The sequence below is a fragment of the Neoarius graeffei genome, chromosome 27 (assembly GCF_027579695.1).
Source record: "Neoarius graeffei isolate fNeoGra1 chromosome 27, fNeoGra1.pri, whole genome shotgun sequence".
NCBI classification, from domain to species: Eukaryota; Metazoa; Chordata; class Actinopteri; order Siluriformes; family Ariidae; genus Neoarius; species Neoarius graeffei.
This window is the reverse complement of record NC_083595.1, coordinates 8,718,397-8,743,624: the sequence shown is the minus strand read 5'-3', so window position 1 is coordinate 8,743,624 and position 25,228 is coordinate 8,718,397. Positions and strand designations below refer to the sequence as shown.

The 25,228-nt window shown below is 42.4% G+C and overlaps 1 protein-coding gene across 1 annotated transcript in view; it reads right to left on the bottom strand.

Moving 5' to 3' along the window:
• Positions 1-25,228, bottom strand: part of cusr (Copper-only SOD repeat protein) — a 41,484-nt gene that overhangs the window by 11,771 nt on the left and 4,485 nt on the right. Inside the window, exons 3-8 of the mRNA XM_060911864.1 lie at positions 24,661-24,760; positions 15,961-16,038; positions 14,537-14,641; positions 13,705-13,837; positions 7,733-7,847; positions 5,657-5,781 (exon numbers count right to left, since the gene is read on the bottom strand). Coding sequence (XP_060767847.1) covers positions 5,657-5,781; positions 7,733-7,847; positions 13,705-13,837; positions 14,537-14,641; positions 15,961-16,038; positions 24,661-24,760 — 656 coding nt within the window. The remainder of the gene's footprint in view (positions 1-5,656; positions 5,782-7,732; positions 7,848-13,704; positions 13,838-14,536; positions 14,642-15,960; positions 16,039-24,660; positions 24,761-25,228) is intronic.

The following is a 25,228-nucleotide window of genomic DNA, read 5'->3' as shown; positions in this document are numbered from 1 at the left end:
TTTTACCATTTCAAGCTGATTAAAATAGCCATATTTGGTAAAGATGATCCATCTACAAAACTCTACACCTTTTTGATCAGAACTGATTCTGGATCAGCATAAAAAACTGACACTATATATAATCACCACTCTATGACACACCCCTTTGCTCATTCAGAATGGGCTGTGAGGCTGGATGCTCTCACACACTTGAGCCAAGCTTCGGGTTACGTTCTAATTTTCTTTTTCTGTGTGCGCTTTGAAAGGACTGAATTGTTCGTTGTATAGACAGAGAGCTCAGACGCAGACCGAAGACAGGGATCGAAATATATCTGAAAAAAAAGATATTTGGATTATTATGCTAAGGAATCAGGGAACCTGAGTAGACCCATGGTAATTCACGACCCTGAATATTCCACAGATATGACAATAGAGGTAGAAACTGTCGAGTCATGCAACATTTCCTGATTTCTGTTGGACTGTCTCAGCTATTTAAAAAAAAATATTGTACTTGAGAAATAAAGTCCTTGCTGAAGGGTTGAGAAGTGGCTCACAGGAAGGTGTCAACACATAACCCATACTATTAACCGCATCATGTTGACATCCAGCTTTGCTGAAGGACATCAGCTTTCTCAGAATGTTCTAATCACTAGTGCAGAACCATAAAGGAATATTTTACAGTAGCGTACATACAGTTGTGGTCAGAAGTTTACATACAGTGACATGAATGTCATCTTGGATATGAATGTCATGGCAATATTTGGGCTTTCGGTAATTTCTTTGAACTGTTCTTTTTTCTATGGCAGAATGATTGTACAGCATACAGCTTTAATTAAACAAAAAAACCCACTAGAATTTGGTGCACAAGTTTTAATTTTCTTTGGGTTTTCTGAAATCAACACAGGGTCAAAATTGTGCATACAGTGTCAAAAATTTACATACGCTCACTCAGATTATTAATTCAGAGGTGCTGACACTTCCAAAGTGTCTCTTATCTTGCCAAGACTGAGGTCTCTTAAAGGCGTCACGCAGTGGCGATAAAAGTCGCATTATTCTACACCAGAATGCTTTCGAGATTCGAAATAAATTGACCGTCGATTTTTCAAAAGCTTCCCGCGGTTGTAATCGGTCCTTATTTGGTCATGCCCATCACTTGAAATTTCCCGCGTTCGCAGCGCCCCCTCTCGGTCAATGGAACAGCTGCGTGACGTCATACCAGTAACCACTCGGTGCAGTTGCAATGGCGGACACACCAGAAAATAGGAGCGATGCTGAGGAAATTAGCTTTGATTTTACCGATACAGAAGAAGAAAATGGCCCACAAGTAGAGATTTTGACAGCTGAATGTCCTGGTGGTATCCAGCCTTAAAGATTTGAACCTGAGCGCTCATCTTCAGAAGAAAATGAGGACAGTTCTGACGACGACAGAAACGAAGACGAGAATGAAGAAGACTGGCGACTTGAAGACTTCTTTTGGTTGGTTTCTCTGACTAAATCACTACTTGTGTGTATTTTTAAAGACCATTTTCACTTGAATTAGAATGCTGTGTGATTAATCTATGATCATGTGTAATACTGATAGCTGTAGGGGGTGAAAGTATAGCTAGAAAGATTGAATTCTAGCAACTTGACAGCTTGCGATCTCGCGAAATGCAGTGGGCCTTCTGATACAGTAGACCCCTTGATATTCCAGTTTTCATCATTTTCCTTTTATTGCGGTTGATTTTAACTTGATATTCAGTATGTTATAGGCTGGGAGTATTGAGCTTTGTATTGTATTGTTTAGTAAACGTACAATCGTCAGTAATAAGTGATAATTATTAGTTAAAGGCAGCTCTGTGGCATAAAGCACTGTAAAATTTGGACACAAGTCCAAATTTGGCCTTTTGGTTTCTATCCTATAGATCTATTTTGCTCTCCCATGATGATCTTAGACCTATTAAAAGCGACATGGGGTGTTGTATATAATATTGCAAGATCATGGAGGTTTAATTGGAGTTTTGTGAAAATGTTTTTAAAAAGCTAGTAAAGGTGGCTTGGGAAGCTGGAAAGCAGACATTATAAACAAACAAAATTTATTTTTAACGCATGTTTTCCAGGTGCAGTTGTGGAAACTGTAGAATTATGCCAACTGCACAGGAATGCAGATGTTGTCGGGAGCGACCCCAAGTCATTTGCCAGTTTGACGATCTACCTGATGGTGACCAAGAATATTAATACATCATTTCATAGTGTTTTGAGTGTTCAAAACTATCCACAAACTGAATAAATCCACAAAATCCGCAATGCAAACAACTTTGGTAAACGCACGCTATAGAGAAAACATGGCGACAGGCCAGCATCACCCAAGGGAGGTTACTGGTATGACATCACACATAAGTTGACCTAGTTAACGGCTGGCTGCCTAAATTTGGCTGTGCGCATCAACTTTAAATGCTTGTAGCGGGCGCATCGTGACACTGAGATCGCGGGAAACCGAGGGGCTTGAATAACCCACCAAACCCGACATTTTGACACATGATATAGCCTGATTGCTGAAATTACCGCACGACGCCTTTAACTTTGTTAGTGATCATGATTGACTACAGCTGGTAGCTTCTCTGTGCCATCATAAAAAGGGTTTGTTTACAGCACTCGTTGGAATGACCATCACACAGTAAATTGGGGAAAGTCCAAGGAGCTCGGTGCAGATCTGAGAAAGAGGATCGCAGATATACCGTACACAACTCCGGAATGTCTCTTAGAGCCATTTCTAAACAACTGCAAATTCCAAGATCAGTTCAAACAATTGTATCCAAGTTATTGTGAGGTGTAGTCACTTTGCCAAGCCACTTTGCTTCAAGAAAACCCAAACTGTGACCCTCAGCTGAAAGGAAATTGGTTCGGATGGTCAGGAACAACCTGGGAACCACCATGGCACAGCCCTGCCATGAACTGGAAACTGATGGATCACTGTCTACAGTTCAGATCACCATGGACTAAGAAGCTGCTATCCAAGAAATAATCTTCTGATCCAAAATTGACACCTTCAAGCTTAACTAAATTTTGAAGCTGACCATACGGACAAAGGAAAAGCTTTCTGGAGGAAAGTTGTATGGCCAGATGAGACAAAGATTGAGTTGTTTGGCCACAATGACCACCATGTACAGAGGGACACTGTACCAGCTGGTGGTGGTGGTACTGTAGGATCATGATGCTCTGGGGCTGTTTTGCTGCCAGTTGAACTGGTTCATTGCACAAAGTGGATGGAATAATGAAGAAGGAGGACTACCTCAGAATTCTTCAGCATAAACCATCAGAAGCTTGAACACAACTTGGGAGTTACAACAGGACAATGAACCCAAACACGCATCAGAGCTGGTTGTGGAGGATAAAGCAGGCTAACATTAAGCTTAAAACAAGTCCTGACTTCAACCCTATTGAAAATATATGGACCGTGCTTATAAGTCGAGTCCATGCCAAGAAAATGTTTTTTTAATTGAACTCTACCAATTCTACCAGTAAGAGTTGTGAAATATCCAACCAGAATTCTGCCAGAAGCTTGTTCATGGTAAACAAAAATATTTGGTCAAGGTGAATCTTGCGAAGAGACATTTTACCCAAATATTCGGTGTGCTGTATGTATAATTTTGACCCTGTGTTGATTTCAGAAAACCCAAAGAAAATTAAAACTTGTGCACCAAATTCTAGTGGTTTTTTTTTTTTTAATTAAAGTTGTTTGCTGTATATTCTGCCACAGAAAAGGAACAGTTCAAATATACTGAAAGCCAAACTATTGCCATGACATTCATATCCACGATGACATTCATGTCACTGTATGTAAACTTCTGACCACAACTGTAAGTATTCACCTCCCCTTGAAACTTTCCATATTTTATAGCATTAGAACCTGCAACTGAAATGGACGTAATTAAGGCCAGGTTTGGTGGGTCGCAGAAAGACCTTTCCAAACCAGCTACATCTAAACAAAACTGCACTAAAAATATCAGTAATATACGACAAAACAGTAGCTATACAGATTAAGATTGTTCAAGTCAGTGAGTGAACATCCTTCTTTTCCCTGAAGAGTTTTTTCTTTGAAAAATATCAATTACGAAACTAAACACTGAACAAAACTCTGAACAGTCTTTGATTCTAATTAACGTGTGTGGCAGCGCGGGCGTGGTCGAGCATCAGCTGTGGGCGGTGAGGAGTCCGGTAGGACTGGCAGGTAACACGCAATGAGTTTCACCTGTGTTTGATTACTGGCAATTTACGTTTTGTGTGTTTTCTATGTTCTTGAAAGGAGAAGCAGGTAATCAGAGAGAGAGAGCTGAGCTAACCAGTGCCATGTGTGTGTGCCAAAAGAGAAATAACATCACTGAAAAGTGATCTCACATATAAAATGCACCTTGAGTTGTCAAGCCTACCTCCCAGCTCCTCATTGACTAATCCGCAAGAGTATTATAACATGCTCATGTTTTGTTCCCATTACAATGGAAAAATGGGATACACCCATTACACCCTGTCTTTACTTACATTTTCCCTTTGTTTCCAAGAGCCTACTTTGTGGAAACTGATACCATAATTTAGATTTTTCACGTCAAAATAAGATCCTGGCAACCTGGGATCCTTGACAACTCAAGTTGACGCCATCCAAAATTAGTCCCCAAAAAAAAAATCTACCACCCTCATACGTCCTCCTTCCACCATGCTCCAAATGTAGCCCACTTTGGTGTAAAAACTGCACCCTGGCAACCCTGATTGGGATTATAATGTATATCTCACACAATGAATCTACACACAATATCCCATCATACTGAAATAGGAGGAAATCAATGGCGTGCAAATCTTTTATCTCATCTCATTCTCATTATCTCTAGCCACTTTATCCTGTTCTACAGGGTCACAGGCAAGCTGGAGCCTATCCCAGCTGACTACAGGCGAAAGGCGGGGTACACCCTGGACAAGTCGCCAGGTCATCACAGGGCTGACACATAGACACAGACAACCATTCACACTCACATTCACACCTACGGTCAATTTAGAGTCACCAGTTAACCTAACCTGCATGTCTTTGGACTGTGGGGGAAACCAGAGCACCCGGAGGAAACCCACGCGGACACGGGGAGAACATGCAAACTCCGCACAGAAAGGCCCTCACCGGCCACGGGGCTCGAACCCGGACCTTCTTGCTGTGAGGCGACAGCGCTAACCACTACACCACCGTGCCACCCCAAATCTTTTATTGATTTACAAATAAAAAAAAGTAAACATTGTGAGTGCAGAAGTATTCAGCCTCTATGCTGTGAAATCCCTAACCTAGTTGTGTTGCCATCAGAATTAATCGCACACAAGTCAGCTCCATCCAAATAAAGCTCTCAATAGATTGTAAATACCCCTGAACCTGGATGAAAGTCAGTGTCCAGGTAAGGAAGGGATTGTTCGGAGAAGTAAATATCTCTTTCGAAACTAAGCAATGAAGGTAGTTTAGATATTTCACAGCACTGGGGGTGAATACTTAAGCAATAGCCAATCATTTTTAAGATGCATGACGTCCATTAACAAAGTCAATTTCAGTTCCAAGTTGTGATGCTGCAAAATATGGAAAAGCGTCAAGGGAAAGCGTCATACTTCTGCAAAGTACCGTGTTGGATTTTTCCCGCATTGTAAATGAGAAAAGTGAACTAGTTCTTACCTGACACAAGAAACGTGACTTGCTGGCACTTTCCTCCAGCCATGGTTGAGAGGGCACCTGGTAAGATGGTCACCCGAGACACTTGGACGTCCAGAACGTTTGCTACCCTTTCACGGAAGTCATATCTGACAAAACACAAAAGTATTTTACACAGATAAGTCTGGTGCCACTGGCTTAACCTTCTTCCTTGTACACTGGCGCATCTTCCTGCTCAACACAAAGCTAACTTACAGTGGTGCTTGAAAGTTTGTAAACCCTTCAGAATTTTCTATATTTCTGCATAAATATGGCCTAAAACATCATCAGATTTTCACACAAGTCCTGAAAGTAGATAAAGAGAACCCAGTTAAACAAATGAGACAAAAATATTATACTTGGTCATTTATTTATTGAGGAAAATGATCCAATATTACATATCTGTGTATGGCAAAAGTATGTGAACCTCTAGAATTAGCAGTTAATTTGAAGGTGAAATTAGAGTCAGCTGTTTTCAAATCAATGGGATGGCAAATCAGGTGTGAGTGGGCACCCTGTTTTATTTAAAGAACAGGGATCTATCAAAGTCTGATCTTCACAGCACATGTTTGTGGAAGTATATCATGGCACGAACAAAGGAGATTTCTGAGGACTTCAGAAAAAGCGTTGTTGATGCTCATCAGGCTGGAAAAGGTTATAAATCTATCTCTAAAGAGTTTGGACTCCACCAATCCACAGTCAGATATATTGTGTACAAATGGAGGAAATTCAAGACCATTGTTACCCTCGAGTGGTCGACCAACAAGGATCACTCCAAGAACAAGGCATGTAATAGTCGGCGAGGTCACAAAGGACCCCAGGGTAACTTCTAAGCAACTGAAGGCCTCTCTCACATTGGCTAATGTTCATGAGTCCACCATCAGGAGAACACTGAACAACAATGGTGTGCATGGCAGGGTTGCAAGGAGAAAGACACTGCTCTCCAAAAAGAACATTGCTGCTCGTCTGCAGTTTGCTAAATATCACATGGACAAGCCAGAAGGCTATTGGAAAAATGTTTTATGGACGGATGAGACCAAAATAGAACTTTTTGGTTTAAATGAGAAGCGTTATTTTTGGAAAAAGGAAAACAGTGCATTCCAGCATAAGAACCTTATCCCATCTGTGAAACATGGTGGTGGTAGTATCATGGTTTGGGCCTGTTTTGCTGCATCTGGGCCAGGACGGCTTGCCATCATTGATGGAACAATGAATTCTGAATTATACCAGCGAATTCTAAAGGAAAATGTCAGGACATCTGTCCATGAACTGAATCTCAAGAGAAGGTGGGTCATGCAGCAAGACAACGACCCTAAGCGCACAAGTCGTTCTAGCAAAGAATGGTTAAAGAAGAATAAAGTTAATGTTTTGGAATGGCCAAGTCAAAGTCCTGACCTTAATCCAATCAAAATGTTGTGGAAGGACCTGAAGCGAGCAGTTCATGTGAGGAAACCCACCAACATCCCAGAGTTGAAGCGGTTCTGTACAGAGGAATGGGATAAAATTCCTCCAAGCCGGTGTGCAGGACTGATCAACAGTTACCGCAAACGTTTAGTTGCAGTTATTGCTGCACAAGGGGGTCCCACCAGATACTGAAAGCAAAGGTTCATATACTTTTGCCACTCACAGATATGTAATATTGGATCATTTTCCTCAATAAATAAATGACCCAGTATAATTTTTTTTGGTCGCATTTATTTAACTGGGTTTTCTTTATCTACTTTTTGGACTTGTGTGAAACTCTAATGATGTTTTTTGTCATTTATGCAGAAATATAGAAAAATCTAAAGGGTTCACAAACTTTCAAGTACCACTGTAGTTAAGATGCTCTTAGCATTAAGAGGCTTTTGAGAAACCCACCAGACTTCATTTCTGCTCTTTCTACAAGCCAAAACTGTGACCACATCAAAGCGTGATGATATTTGTCCCCACCCAGATTAGACTCCCGTGAGGAATGCTTATGTCTCTCATTTCCTCGTAGTTTCTGCTCACTATAAGAATCTGTACTGGATTGGAGAGAAGAAGCTAACGCTAGCTAGACTACTACTGCATCAGACTTACCTACTGAAAGAGGCCACTCTCGGGAAGATTTGCTGCGCAGACGGTGACACAGGCATGATGTCTGCGTAATCGATGGTCTCATTTCCTGCCCTCAGGACAAGTGATCTGTAAATGACTGATGAAAAAGCATGTCTTGATGAGGGATGCGTTTTTCTCTGAATATATTTATTTCAAACAAACGCTGGATTTTTCTCATTTTTTCAATGTGAAATGAAGTAACTTCACCAAAAGGTGGATTTTTTTAACACTTTTTACCCAAGGGATGCCAATAATTACAGAGGACACTGAATTGAAAGGGGAAAAAATCATGTAACATTCATAATAATGTCATAAATGCAAAGGTTTTTCCAACAAGTAATGTGTCATTGCAAACGAATCAGCTCTTTGAGTCAGCTCTCATTTAGATAAACAATGAGAGTCAACTTCCATTTGATTCGTTTGCATTTTTCCTCTGATTTTTTTTTCAGAAACAGTTGGCAATACTGTTAACCTTGCAATGTAATTTAATTTAAAAATGTTCTCGTGTTATCAGGATAAATTCTTGTTGTCAGGATAAATGGAAACGAATCTTTTTCACGAAGAATTGACACAACAACAATAACATGAATCTTGTTTTTTTTTTTTTAATTTAGAAAGCAAAGTAAGAGCTCAGCTATAGAGAAGCAAAGATGAATAATCGCAGGCCAAAAGACTGTAAACTTAGTCTGGTTTAGAATAAAAAAAGACATTGAGATGTTTGGGAGCCAAAAGAGTCAACTTGAGCTGAATCAAGTAATATGACTCATTAAAAAAAAAAAAAACAGCTGGAATTCCCATCACTGTGAGACAGTAAAGTTGCACCCATCAAGAACTTGATTGTGGATTTAAATTGTCTCATCTCATCTCATTATCTCTAGCCGCTTTATCCTGTTCTACAGGGTCGCAGGCAAGCTGGAGCCTATCCCAGCTGACTACAGGCGAAAGGCGGGGTACACCCTGGACAAGTCGCCAGGTCATCACAGGGCTGACACATAGACACAGACAACCATTCACACTCACATTCACACCTACGCTCAATTTAGAGTCACCAGTTAACCTAACCTGCATGTCTTTGGACTGTGGGGGAAACCGGAGCACCAGGAGGAAACCCACGCGGACACGGGGAGAACATGCAAACTCCGCACAGAAAGGCCCTCATCGGCCACGGGGCTCGAACCTGGACCTTCTTGCTGTGAGGCGACAGCGCTAACCACTACACCACCGTGCCGCCTGGCTTGCTAATACATTTCGTTAACCTTAATTAGCTAAACATCTAGCTTAGCATGCATGTTTTGTGATTTAAAAAAAAAAAGTTTGTACAGACATCATCATCTTCTAATACTCCAAGTACGACAGTATGATGGAAGTACTGTGCTAACCAGTGTTGTAGTCGAGCCACTAAACCTCAAGTCTGAGTCCAGTCTCGAGTCCCCAGTGTTCAAGTCCGAGTCAAGTCCAAGTCATTAAAAAAAATTTCAAGTCGAGTCCGAGAACAAGACTCCAACTGCACCATGTGACAGTGGCTGTTTTAGCGCCATTAACATTAGGTTTGTTCCTGAGCATGACGTATGAACAGGCACACCCGTTGCTGTGGGCGGGCCATTGGGGGCAGTGCCCGCCCACCAATATGCGTGGGCCCGCCCGGCCAGCCCACCCAAGCCAGATCACAATCACAGATCTCAAATAAATAAATAGATAAATAAAATCCTAATTTCATTTTATTGTACTCGCTTTGGGTTAAAACTTCCAGTGTTGCACAATCACTAAGACATTAAACATATTAAAACCATGTGAGTTTGTTGGAAAGTTTGGCTACGTAATTACGTCAGTCAGTGTTGCCAAATCAGTTACCCGCATTTTTGGGTGGAAAATGAAGCGCGAGTTTATGCCAGCAGACAGCAGCTAGTTTCCACGCTTTCTTAAATATGGATATACGTAATTGGTTCAAAACCCCAACACCGGCAACTTCGGATAAACCAACACATGATGTCGTTGGCAAAGAAGACCATCAACCCATTTGGTAGCTACCCCTCTGTTGGTTGCTTTGAAATGCACCCGCCGTGGTGTTTTTTTGTTTAGTTTGAGATGCTGCTTGTCATCTAATATGTCATGTGCACACTCAGTTGTTGTTGTGTGTGTAATGGCAATTGGTAGCTACCCCTCTTGGTTGCTTTGAAATGCACCCGCCGTGGCGTTTTTTTTTTTTGTTTAGTTTGAGATGCTGCTTGTGATCTAATAAGTTATGTGTACTTGATGTGTGCGTGCACGCGTGTGTGTGTGTGTGAGAGAGAGAGAGAGAGAGAGAGAGGGGACTGATGTTGCAGGCTGTTGCTGGTCTGGTCATGTTTGCTGTTGGTTATGTTTAATGTGATGACCTAATAGTGTGCAAAAATAAGCTAATAATAGTGGTGCCCCCCTGGTGGATTTCATAAGCCCCCCTTAAGACTGAGATCTCGCGACGGGACTGTGAACAGGTGAATGTGCTTCTCTTTATCAGGGAGTGTGAAGTATTCTGTCAGAGATGGTTGGGAGACGGATGTAAGTGCAGAAGGTGTGTTTATTAATACAAGTGAAGACACGTAAACAATCCAGAATGACAGGCGAAATCGTAAAACAGTGAAACAGGAGATAGGTCTAGAGAGGCACAAACAGGCTATCATAGACCGGCAGAATCAAAGACGAGAAACAGGAAATCAGGGATCAGGAAACCAAACAAGGGAATAAGGCTCAGTAACGTGTCAGCAATACAACTCAATACTTCGCAAAGTAAGTGTGTTTTTATATAGGTGTGCTGATTGCGCCTTAATCCTGTGCAGGTGCGAGTCGTTTACGGTGCGCGCGCGAGTGTCCGCTTGGCGTGTGCACTGGCCAGAACACGCCCGAGAGTCTATCTGGTGCACGCGCCAAGACGTGCAGGTGTGACACTCTTGCACAAAATTAGTACAAAATTAACATAAATATAAATATCTTGTGCCAAATTATTATGGCATGTTACAAAAAATAAAGAAAAAATCCAAGTCCCCATCTCCAATTTACAAGTCCGAATGCAGTTAATGCGCAAGTCCAAGTCCGAGTCATCAGTGCTCAAGTCCAAATCGAGTCACGAGTCCTTAAAATTAGGGCACGAGTTGGATTAGAGTCCGAGTCCTGGACTCAAGTATTACAAGCCTGGTGTTAACACCAATCAGAATAATCCATCCAAGATGAGTTTTTTAAAATCTTACTGCCGGAGTACTTTAAAAGATGAATAAACCATTCTTTGGGTATTTTATCATGCATCACTCTGAAGACTCGATGTACGAAACTGGGCTAGCTAATAACAAAACCACTCAATTAAGCAACACAACCAACTAGATGTTACATTACCCGCCAGAGTTGCAGTGACACATCCTCTTTTTGGATTGAGCAACACTATATATACACTCCGAAAATTGCATTGAGGACATGTCCCAACAACAAACAGGGTTTTCAGCTGCACAGAACTCAAGTAACTGACCTTCATACATCAACATAATAACTGAAAACTCATCTCATCTCATCTCATTATCTCTAGCCGCTTTATCCTGTTCTACAGGGTCGCAGGCAAGCTGGAGCCTATCCCAGCTGACTACGGGCGAAAGGCGGGGTACACCCTGGACAAGTCGCCAGGTCATCACAGGGCTGACACATAGACACAGACAACCATTCACACTCACATTCACACCTACGGTCAATTTAGAGTCACCAGTTAACCTAACCTGCATGTCTTTGGACTGTGGGGGAAACCGGAGCACCCGGAGGAAACCCACGCGGACACGGGGAGAACATGCAAACTCCACACAGAAAGGCCCTCACCGGCCACGGGGCTCGAACCCGGACCTTCTTGCTGTGAGGCGACAGCGCTAACCACTACACCACCGTGCCGCCCCTGAATATCAGATATACTGGATATTAAAATTAACTTTACAGCTATATTGGTTGTATTAGAGTATTACACATTCACTACACGGTGCACCATTTTGTGATTAAAAGGTCAGAAACGAGCTAAATGGTTTGTTCTCGCTTAACGAAATGGCCTCCTTTAGTTTTCAGTTAGGGGTGGCACGGTGGTGTAGTGGTTAGCGCTGTCGCCTCACAGCAAGAAGGTCCGGGTTCAAGCCCCGTGGCCGGCGAGGGCCTTTCTATGCAGAGTTTGCATGTTCTCCCCGTGTCCGCGTGGGTTTCCTCCGGGTGTCAGCCCTGTGATGACCTGGCGACTTGTCCAGGGTGTACCCCGCCTTTCACCCGTAGTCAGCTGGGATAGGCTCCAGCTTGCCTGCGACCCTGTAGAACAGGATAAAGCGGCTAGAGATAATGAGATGAGATGAGTTTTCAGTTATTATGTTGATGTATGAAGGTCAGTTACTTGAGTTCTGTGCAGCTGAAAACCCTGTATGCAGGTTAACCTAACCTGCATGTCTTTGGACTGTGGGGGAAACCGGAGCACCCGGAGGAAACCCACGCGGATGTGTAATACTCTAATACAACCAATATAGCTGTAAAGTTAATTTTAATATCCAGTATATCTGATATTCAGGGGCGGCACGGTGGTGTAGTGGTTAGTGCTTTCGCCTCACAGCAAGAAGGTCCGGGTTCGAGCCCCGTGGCCGGCGAGGGCCTTTCTGTGCGGAGTTTGCATGTTCTCCCCGTGTCCGCGTGGGTTTTCTCCGGGTGCTCCGGTTTCCCCCACAGTCCAAAGACATGCAGGTTAGGTTAACTGGTGACTCTAAATTGACCGTAGGTGTGAATGTGAGTGTGAATGGTTGTCTGTGTCTATGTGTCAGCCCTGTGATGACCTGGCGACTTGTCCAGGGTGTACCCCGCCTTTCGCCCGTAGTCAGCTGGGATAGGCTCCAGCTTGCCTGCGACCCTGTAGAACAGGATAAAGCGGCTAGAGATGAGATGAGATGAGATGAGATGAGATCTGATGTTCATTCACATTTACACCAGTCAGCCATAAGATTAAAACCACTGATGGGTGAAGTGAATAACATTGATTATCTCATTATAATGGCACCTGTCAAGGGGTGGGATATATTAGGCAGCAAGAGAACAGTCAGCTCTTGAAGCTGATGTGTTGGAAGCAAGAAAAATGGGCAGGCGTAAGGTTCTGAGCGACTTTGCAATGATTGTGATGACTAGATGACTGGGTCTGAGTATCTCCAAAATGTCACATCTTGTGGGGTGTTCCTGGTATGCAGTGGTTAGTACCTACCAAAAGTGTTCCAAGGAAGGACAACCAGTGAACCGGTGACAGGTTCATGGATGTCGAAGGCTCATTGATTCACATGGGGCATGAAAGCTAGTCCATATGGTCCAATCCCACAGGAGAGCTACTGTAGCACAAACTGCTTAAAAAGTTAATGGTGGCTAAAACAGAAAGGTGTCAGCATTAACTTTTTCAGCAGTTTGTGTTCCAGTAGCTCTCCTGTGGGATTGGACCATATGGGCTAGCCTTCGTGTCCCATGCGAATCATTGAGCCTTCGACACCCATGACCCTGTCACCAGTTCACCACAATTGTCCTTCCTTGGACCACTTTTGGTAGGTACTAACCACTGCATACCGGGAACACCTTACAAGATGCATCATTTTGGAGAAATGACCCTTTCATCTAGTCATCACAATTTGTCAAAGTTGCTCAGATCCTTACGCTTGCCCATTTTTCCTGCTTCCAACACATCAACTTCAAGAGCCGACTGTTCTCTTGCTGCCTAATATATCCCACCCCTTGACAGGCACCACTGTAATGAGATAATCAATGTTATTCACTTCACCTGTTAGTGGTCATCTTGTTATGGCTGATCGGTGTATGTTTCATGATCTCAGTAACATGACATGCTGGATATTTTTGTCTTGTTAATGTCAAAAAAGGAGGGTAGTGAGACGACTGTTTGTTTATAGCTGCTATAACATTTGAGAAATTTGATGACGTACCTGTGTAATCTCCAGCCAGCTGAAGATGTGCATCTGTGAAGAGCTGCCTTTGCATTAGACTGACGGAGCCATGTTTGCTGGTCAGATCTCCAACCTCGCAAGCCAGAAAGGTGAGTGGGGAACAGTTCGAGCTCTGGGTTAAGAAAGGGGAAAAAGAAAGACAGACAGTCATATGGATCTACTCTATAAAGCATTTACTCCTTGGAGGAAAAACAGTTGGAACTATTTGTGCCTCCATTAACAGTTACTTTTAGCGGTAACAGTTCTCAGGGTCCAAACCTGGAAAGGTGTTTGGCACAAAATTTTGGGATGACTAGTTATATTTGATGATTAGAAAGCATTAAAAAATAGTTTATGACCCAGCCATATTCTTTCAGGTGGTCTAGAAGTGATGCTTCAGGATGGAAAATGAGTGTGGTGTCTTCCAGGATGACCCTGTCCCTATCTACAAGGGTACCACGACGGCTCATTGAACAGTTTATGATGAGCATACGGTATGCTAAGACCTTCACACTGACCAGATCCCAATCCAAACAAATACCAATGGAAGATTCTGGAGTGCCGTGTAAAAGAGTGTTCTCCACCACCACCACCATCATCATCATCATCATCATCATCAGAACACCAATATCTTTTGGAAGAACAGTGCTTATCCATCCAGTACCATTCCAAAGGCTTGTACAGTACACCAAGGAGCACTGAAGTTGGTTAGTTTGTGCAATCAATACACTGATGAATTGTTGCTTTGTTTGAAAAAAGGAGACCAAACTAGTGGGACAATACTGTACATGTGTTTGGTTTCATATGCTAACAATATAAAATCAGGTCTCACCTGAGATGTCATGTTGAAAGGGTTATAAGTTCCTCCATTTCCTGGACACCCAGCTCCTAGTTCATTGATAGAACTGTCGGTTATGTACCAGGAAGCGTTTGTGACCTGGACCAAAGTTGATACACTAATGAGATATTATAGAAAGACCGATAGCAACAGCGATATTTCAGGAGGGTTTTTGTGGTAGATCAAAAACAGAGTCATTGTTGGACTCTAAAGCAAGATCCTGAACACTCAAGTGCTCAGCTTTGGGGCTTGGATTGGATTCTGGCCTCCCTGTAAAATGCTTTGGATAAATCCATAAGCCAAATGAACTTCAAAGTAAAGTTATTAATTAAGGGCTGACTTAACGTGAGAGCTAAAACAGTTGTACTAAACTGAGGAAAAGGGCGCAACTTAAAATTGAAGCAGAATCCAGTATAAGCATACAACTGAGCAGTTGATGGTTTATAATCTTGCTCACCAACCCACAAGTAGAAATGTGTAAATTATAATATTTTGATGGCTAAAGCCAAGAAGATAATGGGGAAAGACTTTAACGAAGCAAAAAACACTCAAGGCTTGATTTTGAAGCATGAGAATGTACTGTAAATGCAGTGATTTACAAAATGACTTTAAACAGGGCGGCACGGTGGTGTAGTGGTTAGCGCTGTCGCCTCACAGCAAGAAGGTCCGGGTTCGAGCCCCGTGGCCGGCGAGGGCCTTTCTGTGTGGAGTATGCATGTTCTCCCCGTGTCCGCGTGGGTTTCCTCCGGGTGCTCCGGTTTCCCCCACAGTCCAAAGACATGCAGGTTAGGTTAACTGGTGACTCTAAATTGACCGTAGGTGTGAATGTGAGTGTGAATGGTTGTCTGTGTCTATGTGTCAGCCCTGTGATGACCTGGCGACTTGTCCAGGGTGTACCCCGCATTTCGCCCATAGTCAGCTGGGATAGGCTCCAGGTTGCCTGCGACCCTGTAGGACAGGATAAAGCGGCTAGAGATAATGAGATGAGATGAGATAATGAGATGAGAATGAGATGAGACTTTAAACAGCTTGTCCAACTAGAAATGGACACAGGAAAAGTGACAGCCACAAAAATGAATTAAAAACTAGTGCGAGATTAAGATGTTGCGAATAGTGTTGGTGTATCGAACAGGCAGGAAAATGAGTTTTGGTGCATTTTCAATGTATATTTTGATTCAAATGAATTTATAAATGAAGCAGAATCCAGTCCAAGCTTACACCTTGATCTTACTCAAAAGCCACCAAGGCGAAATAGGGCACTTCTGGGATCTGAACACACAACCACCCAGTCAGTAGCATAAAATATTAATCTTTGATCACTGACCACGATCAATGCTAACTGGTTAGTTGGACAGTTAGTTGCTAAACAAAACTTACTATAACTCATGTTGCAAGTTATACTGAAATGTGGTGCTCACCTTAATAGTGTTTGATGCTCTGAGGTCCACCACCAAGGTCACGTCACTGAAGCTGCCATCAGGAAAACACTGTTGGGACTGAGAACATGTCCAGAAACCATTTAGGATGATAAAAACATTATATGCAAAGTAGTTTCCATGACTAAACACTGTTTTTTTTATTTCATCACTTAATGATAACATATTCAATATTCAAATTTAATGCAAAGAGGAGACAGTATCTTAAATGGAGACCTCTCAAAGGCTGTAATTTAGATATAAAACCACACTGTGCAAGGTGTAAATTGAGGCGTATGTGTAGTGAATGATTGCATGATGTTTATATTTCAATCCATCTGCACCTTTCTTTATAGGAGAGCACATCAAATTAACAGAACATTGGCATTGACATTTGGCCAATTGGCATTGGTTTTATTCATTTGACTCGTCACTTCATTATGGTGAGTGCACAAGTAGAATGTGCTGGATCAAGTGCTATTCTATCAGCTGAATACTGAGGGTGGAAGCCAGCCAGCCAGCCATCCATCCATCCATCCATCCATCCATCCATCCATCCATCCATCCATCCATTATCTGTAGCCACTTATCCTGTGCAGGGTCGTGGGCAAGCTGGCGCCTATCCCAACTGACTATGGGAGAGAGCACCCTAGACAAGTCGCCAGATCATCACAGGGCTGACACATAGAGACAAACAACCATTCACACTCACATTCACACCTACGGTCAATTTAGAGCCACCAATTAGCCTAACCTGCATGTCTTTGGACTGTAGGGGAAACCGGAGGAAACCCACGCAGACATGGGGAGAACATGCAAACTCCACACAGAAAGGCCCTTGTCGGCTGCTGGGCTTGAACCCAGGACCTTCTTGCTGTGATGCGACAGCGCTAACCATTACACCACCGTGGAAGCCATTTTCTTTAATTCAACTAAATTTCCAGTGATTGATGTTGATCGAGGACTATTTGCATCATGCAACACAATGGATTGGCAACATCGGCGTCACCAGACGCATTTTAGTGGGGCACATGCCTCAGTATATATCTGCTGTGCCCCAGTAAAATTTCCTGATCACATTTCAGAAACGGCAATGTCTTTGGTACTGCAGAATAAACGTATAAGTCTCTATTAAATTGCTGGCGGAATACTCATCGCACAATTAACATACATGTATCACGTGAAACCGCACGACTTGAGCTTCCCAATGGTGCTACCCATAAGAACAGGTGTAATACCTCACTAACTCTTGAGTGTACACCACAAACCATACATCAAAATAAATAGCAGTCCCTACCGTTTCCAATGGTATAAAGCAGGGGTCTTCAATCCTATCCGCAAAGGGCCGGTGTAGCTGCAGGCTTTCATTACAGCCAAATTGGAGGCTCACTTGATTGTTGACTGGAGACGAGGGTGAAATGATTAAACAAGTGAAATCAGGTGTAGCTCCTGCTTGGTTGGAATGAAAGCCTGCAGCCACACTGGCCCTTTGTGGATAGGATTGAAGACCCCTGGTATAAAGCATTCATCTGGGCCATTTGCCTTTCTCAAGCAATCTGGTTTTGAAATTACAGCAACAGCAAATTACACCAACGATTTGTCTCCAACTTCGGACTGATATTCTAATGTAGCTTGCATTACGTAGTTATGTCAATACATGATTTCTCATCTCATCTCATTATCTCTAGCCGCTTTATCCTGTTCTACAGGGTCGCAGGCAAGCTGGAGCCTATCCCAGCTGACTATGGGCGAAAGGCGGGGTACACCCTGGACAAGTCGCCAGGTCATCACAGGGCTGACACATAGACACAGACAACCATTCACACTCACATTCACACCTACGGTCAATTTAGAGTCACCAGTTAACCTAACCTGCATGTCTTTGGACTGTGGGGGAAACCGGAGCACCCGGAGGAAACCCACGCGGACACGGGGAGAACATGCAAACTCCGCACAGAAAGGCCCTCGCCGGCCACGGGGCTCAAACCCGGACCTTCTTGCTGTGAGGCGACAGCGCTAACCACTACACCACCGTGCCGCCCACATGATATCTTTTTACAAATTATTTCTAAGACATACAGCAGGCTATCCCACTATCATGATATTTATGTTGCCAGATTCCAGTCAATCCACACATGTATAAAAAGATATTTCTGTCATGCTCTGCCCCGGACTTCCACTCCGGAGATTTATTATCTCCCAGCTCAACGCTAATCCAGATCCGGGATGGGACTTTCATCTTGCTGGCATTCACTTCCTGGTTTGCTCTTCTGTGTAGAAAAAGGCCATTCTCAGAAGGGGACCTTGCCAGAACGTCTTGTTGGTTTTTCATGTCGTCTCTGTGCCATTATTGCTTCTTGGATTTTTACTGTGTGTTTTGTCGATTCTTGTCACAGTTCTTTGCTCTACGTTTTTGTCTTTTTTCATGTTTGTTGTGCTATGTTTTTGTCTCTAGTTTTTTGTCTGGACTATTTTTTATGCTAACGTTTTTGTCCTTGCCTGCTTCATTTTTTGTCCCTAGTTTTTTCTGGATTGTTTTTGGTTTTGTACATTTTGACGTAATTTTTGGAGTCAGTATCATGTGACGGGGGCGGCACGGTGGTGTAGTGGTTAGCGCTGTCGCCTCACAGCAAGAAGGTCCGGGTTCGAGCCCTGTGGCCGGCGAGGGCCTTTCTGTGCGGAGTTTGCATGTTCTCCCCGTGTCCGCATGGGTTTCCTCCGGGTGCTCCGGTTTCCCCCACAGTCCAAAGACATGCAGGTTAGGTTAACTGGTGACTCTAAATTGACCGTAGGTGTGAATGTGAGTGTGAATGGTTGTCTGTGTCTATGTGTCAGTCCTGTGATGACCTGGCGACTTGTCCAGGGTGTACCCTGCCTTTCGCCCGTAGTCAGCTGGGATAGGCTCCAGCTTGCCTGCAACCCTGTAGAACAGGATAAAGCGGCTAGAGATAATGAGATGAGATGAGATCACGTGATGGTTATATAGAGCAGGCTTGTCGTACTCGCGTCCAGGACTCAGACTCGAGTTGGACTCGTGCCCTAATTTTAAGGATTCATGACTTGACTTGGACTTGAGCACTGATGACTCGGACTCATAAATTGGAGATGAGGACTGATTTTTTTCTTTATTTTCTTGTGACTTGCCATAATAATTTGGCATGAGATATTTATATCTACATTAATTTTTATACTAATTTCATGCAAGAGAATGTACATTCACCTGTTCATACGTCATGTTCAGGAACAAACTAACGTTAATGGCGCTAAAGTGCCTGGAGAGGACGCCCCTAGGATTGTCCGCTTTGCTTATCCAGACTTCTCGTGCAGTGGGAAAAATTGCACTGCTATGTGTTCCATATATAGAAGAACTATTGAGGAGATGACGGAGACAACCTCGAACTTCAATCGTCATTTGGCAAGACTCCACCCAGAGAAGGGAGTGACACGCTCTGTTCATTGCTGTGCTGATAGCAGGGCTTGCTTGCTGATCGATGAACTAGCTAGTGTTAACCCTCTCTCATGTTATTTGCCCTGTTGATAGTGGGCGGGGCTTGCTCTATTAACTAAAATGGGGCAGTCGAGCAGTAATGTTCGTCCAACACAGTAGCAAAGATGGTTTCAGATAAAGGCAACAACCACCATCAAACGGTGCGGTTGGAGTCTTGTTCTCGGACTAGACTCAAAATTTTCTTTAATGACTCGTACTTGAACACTGGGGACTCAAGACTGGACTCGGACTCGAGTTTTAGTGACTCGACTACAACACTGATACAGAGACAACAATCAAGATGTGCGTTAGTGGTATACACATGTTACTCTTTGAATTAAATACAACCCCAGTTCCAAAAAAGTTGGGACAAAGTACAAATTGTAAATAAAAACAGAATGCAATGATGTGGAAGTTTCAAAATTCCATATTTTATTCAGAATAGAACATAGATGACATATCAAATGTTTAAACTGAGAAAATGTATCATTTAAAGAGAAAAATTAGGTGATTTTAAATTTCATGACAACAACACATCTCAAAAAAGTTGGGACAAGGCCATGTTTCCCACTGTGAGACATCCCCTTTTCTCTTTACAACAGTCTGTAAACGTCTGGGGACTGAGGAGACAAGTTGCTCAAGTTTAGGGATAGGAATGTTAACCCATTCTTGTCTAATGTAGGATTCTAGTTGCTCAATTGTCTTAGGTCTTTTTTGTCATATCTTCCGTTTTATGATGCGCCAAATGTTTTCTATGGGTGAAAAATCTGGACTGCAGGCTGGCCAGTTCAGTACCCGGACCCTTCTTCTACGCAGCCATGATGCTGTAATTGATGCAGTATGTGGTTTGGCATTGTCATGTTGGAAAATGCAAGGTCTTCCCTGAAAGAGACGTCGTCTGGATGGGAGCATATGTTGCTCTAGAACCTGGATATACCTTTCAGCATTGATGGGGTCTTTCCAGATGTGTAAGCTGCCCATGCCACACGCACTAATGCAACCCCATACCATCAGAGATGCAGGCTTCTGAACTGAGTGCTGATAACAACTTGGGTCATCCTTCTCCTCTCTAGTCTGAATGACACGGCGTCCCTGATTTCCATAAAGAACTTCAAATTTTGATTCGCCTGACCACAGAACAGTTTTCCACTTTGCCACAGTCCATTTTAAATGAGCCTTGGCCCAGAGAAGACGTCTGCGCTTCTGGATCGTGTTTAGATTCGGCTTCTTCTTTGAACTATAGAGTTTTAGCTGGCAACGGCGGATGGCACGGTGAAGTGTGTTCACAGATAATGTTCTCTGGAAATATTCCTGAGCCCATTTTGTGATTTCCAATACAGAAGCATGCCTGTATGTGATGCAGTGGTGTCTAAGGGCCCGAAGATCACGCGCACCCAGTATGGTTTTCCGGCCTTGACCCTTACGCACAGAGATTCTTCCAGATTCTCTGAATCTTTTGATGATATTATGCACTGTAGATGACAGTGGCAGCTGGTAGTCTTTCAAACAGGGGAGGCTGGTCGGTTACGATATTTCCAGATTTTAAAAGAAAAAAGAAAAAACACATCAATTTTGCCCATACTCTTGCCTCTGATCTGGCTGATTGTTGGCAGGGTCACAAACTGTGAAATAACAGGTTCTTTTGGCCCATTAGCCTACTGTCCAATATACATGATGGTGGTGTTGGGGGGTATATTTTAACATTTTATATTTTAAAATTGTGGCATGTTGTTTAAAAATTGATCATTATTGAAAGCAGCTCTTTGTCAGGAACCTCAGCAGTAACAGCAGAGTGTTCTGGAATAGGCACAAGCACTGACCTTGGGGAGCCAAACATAGAGCTGGGTGCCACACATTTCATTCAGCGACACTTTCCCTATATTTTACTTATTTTGACTGAGAAATGTTTTATTGACAATTTTGATAACCCTTCACTTTTAATCCAGGTCTGGAGTGTGTTTTTGTTTAAAAATGTTTTCTAAATTGTAGCTGTGTTTAATTCATATCCATTAAAATATATATTCCAATATAATATACTCAGCATAAACATTTTAAATAGATTCTATATTTTTGGTCCATCCATGACGTATATTACTAACGTAGCCTATTTACTGTTGTTGATGTGGGTCACTTGCTGTTAGCCAATTCACTTTCTCGTACCAGGAGAGCTGAAAGGAACGAGTATTATTCCCTACCTTTTTCACCAAGTCAATTTGAGGCGTTGGTCTACCCTGCTCTTTAATTTTAATTTTTTCCTCGAAAGGAAGACTGGCAAATGGCTTCGCCAAAATTAAATCAGCAATGCTTGGCATCCGTGCGCAGCTTTCTTGCTAGCTGACTCGCCCCCTCAAGTTCAAGTTCAGTCACTCAAATAAATGAAATTTCTGGAACTAAGATAGCAAACTTGACAACACTATATTTACACTTTATTTACAATGAAAATATATACAAACTAAAAAAGCTGGTAGAAACCGTATGTAATGAATGAAATCGAAATGTAAGCCGATCTCTTACAATACACCACAGCACTCACGAATCTGCATGGGACTGAACTGAAATTCACCGCTGCCTGTCTATAGTTGAAACGAGCTGTCAATCAAAGAAAATATCCGGCCGCTTTCACCAATCACCAGTCTCCTCGCGGAAACTGCCATGTCCCTCCCATGTGAGGCTCGGAGTCCGTGGGCGGGCGTTTTCGCAGTATTTGTCCAATAACCGTCTTGCATTTTGAGATTGACAAGCGCATAGCTCCCAAATGCCGTTGAAGTCCACTGAGGCTGGGAGTCCGTGAGACTCCGTGGGCGGGCGTTTTCGCAGTATTTGTCCAATAATTGTCTTGCATTTTGATATTGAAAGCGCATAGCTCCCAATGCCATTGAAGTGCACTGAGGCTGGGCTGCATCCAGTGTTGCCAGATTGGGTGGTTTTAAGTGCATTTTGGCAGGTTTTGAACATATTTTGGGCTGGAAAACGTTAGCAGTATCTGGCAACATTGGCTGCATCGCACTGTCACGAGGGGGAAAAACTCACGCACACATTAGGCGAACTGGGGAAAGTTATAACGGAATGATTTTGCACTGTAGTTGGGTTGAGCACACATATTTCTATGATTCTGGATCTGAAATAGCAATGTTATAAGGTCGGCTATAACATAAGCCTAGCGCAATTCATTCTACACGATGTTTGTCGTTTTTAGAGGAGGCTGAGCCTCCCTCGTTGTCTTAGAGCAATCGCCCGTGGTAGATGATGATATGTTCAAACTCTTTGCCATTTTACACTGTCGAACTCCCTTCTGATATTGCTCCACTATTTGTCGGCGCAGAATTAGGGGGATTGGTGATCCTCTTCCCATCTTTACTTCTGAGAGCTGCTGCCACTCCAAGATGCTCTTTTTATACCTAGTCATGTTAATGACCTATTGCCAATTGACCTAATGAGTTGCAATTTGGTCCTCCAGCTGTTTCTTTTTTGTACCTTTAACTTTTCCAGCCTCTTATTGCCCCTGTCCCAACTTTTTTGAGATGTGTTGCTGTCATGAAATTTCAAATGAGCCAATATTTGGCATGAAATTTCAAAATGTCTCACTTTCGACATTTGATATGTTGTCTATGTTCTATTGTGAATACAATATCAGTTTTTGAGATTTGTAAATTATTGCATTCCGTTTTTATTTACAATTTGTACTTTGTCCCAACTTTTTTGGAATCGGGGTTGTATATCGGAAATACTATATATTCATTTTGGTAAGGCGACCAAACAATACAAAATCGCGAGGGAAAGGAAAACAAACGGTAGTGTGAAAAAAGCATCAAAAGTGAGTGCAAACATATGCAAGGTATTTTCACAAGTCCTGTTTGTACATCAGATTAAAACTAAACATGAAGCAAGAAGACAATGGAGAAACAGTTCCATGAGGTCAGACATGGAACTGTGCAATCATAAATGCAGAAATGGCTTGAAACACCACAGTAAAAAAATGAGCTTGGTTGCATTTTGGACTTGACTTTTCAAAAAACACATCACACATAATTACAGAAATTGACGTACAATTATTATCGCAGTTTCCTTTTTCTTATATTCTAAACGACCATTGAAACTAATAGCTCACTAATAAGTCTAACTAATAGCTAATCATGTCCCTCTGCTTTCTTAAAGGTCATGCGCTTGTATCTTCCTTAAACACACATACTGTAATCATGTTAAATATGGTGTTCAGCTGGTGAAGAGCTTCATGAACACACACGCTGTCTTTCTGTGAAAATGGTGTATTCGGTGATAATGATCGTCAAATCGTTACAGTTGGCGTGGCGAATTCATTTGTAAAATCGCATGCGGTCTGACATTTATATCTCCTCTCCTCTCTTCTCCAATGCTTCTCTTCTCTCCTCGATCATCCTCCACTCCACAGAACAGAGAGAAAGCAGACAGTGTCATGTTTTTGTGGCAGATTTAAAGAGACACCCCTCTTTATCCTCTTTATCTGGACGAGGGTGAAAAGGTCACGTGTGCCAGCTGGATTCTTTATTCCACTGCACATGCAGTGAGGTATGCATTCAGAGACGCTGAGTTGAGTCTTGCGTATTCCGTGAGCAACTAACATGCCCTTAATTAGTTACGTGCGAATGTTTTTTTTGGTGTTTGTGAGTGACAAGAGACATTACGTTGAATAATCTTTGCGGACTTAGCCGCTAAGTTGTTCAATAGAATGTTATTCACAGATTCTTTTTCACTACTTTTGCTCTTTCTCTCATGGCTCATGCTTCCAAGATTGGTGAATCTGCAGAGCTAAAGTTAATCTCGATGAAGTGAGGACAAAGTGAAATCAATCGTAGCTATGAGAACAAAAAAACAACCATTTTTCATTCAGATGAAAGGAGCGGATTTGGTATGGTGCCCTACCCTACCATCAAATTTATTGATTTACGTGTTTGGCTTATTTCATTGGTGTTTATTTGGCAGATGCTTTTATCCAAAGTGACTTAAAATTGTGCAAAGCACTCAACAGGTCTCAAGAGCCCAACAGTTCAAATCACGGCACTGCCAAGCTGCAACTCAAGCTACTGCTGCTATTGCTCACAATATAAATATAAATTTAGTCACTGATTTATATATATATATATATATATATATATATATATATATATATATATATATATATATATATATATATATTATCTCACTCTGGATTTAAGTTTAACTAGAAAAAAAGACATTACCAGGATTACTGTGCCGTTTACACTGCTGTTGAATATGGCCTTAGCGATGACCTGGTGCCCGTCGAAGGAGTTCACGGCTGTGATGTCAGCACACTGCATCCTGCAGGATATTTCAACACAACGAATGAAACATACAGTATTTCTGATGAATTTCACAAACATAGATAGATGATTTGACACTTTTTTAAGTTAGGGCTTGTTCCGTGCAGTTTGCAAATACCAGAAGCGCCCACAGTATTATTGTTCATTGTCACATGAATTTAAAAATTACTTTTGTGTTCTGTCTCTATTTCCTGTTTTTTACTTGAGAAACATCACGAAGCAAGAAGTGTAACACATCACTGAAAATTGTTCACATAGTTTTGATTTTACATCAAAGTATATTTTGTACGTCGCGCTTTTGCACGCATTGCTAAGGGCCGACTACTAGCATACCTGTCTTTACAATATTTGTAGAAGCACCGAATTTAAATTTGACCTCAAGCTTGCTTCATTATTTTTATTCATACACTGCAGGAAAGGTTCGGAGACCTCTTTAGAGATCTGATCTCATAATGGTTACCAAATA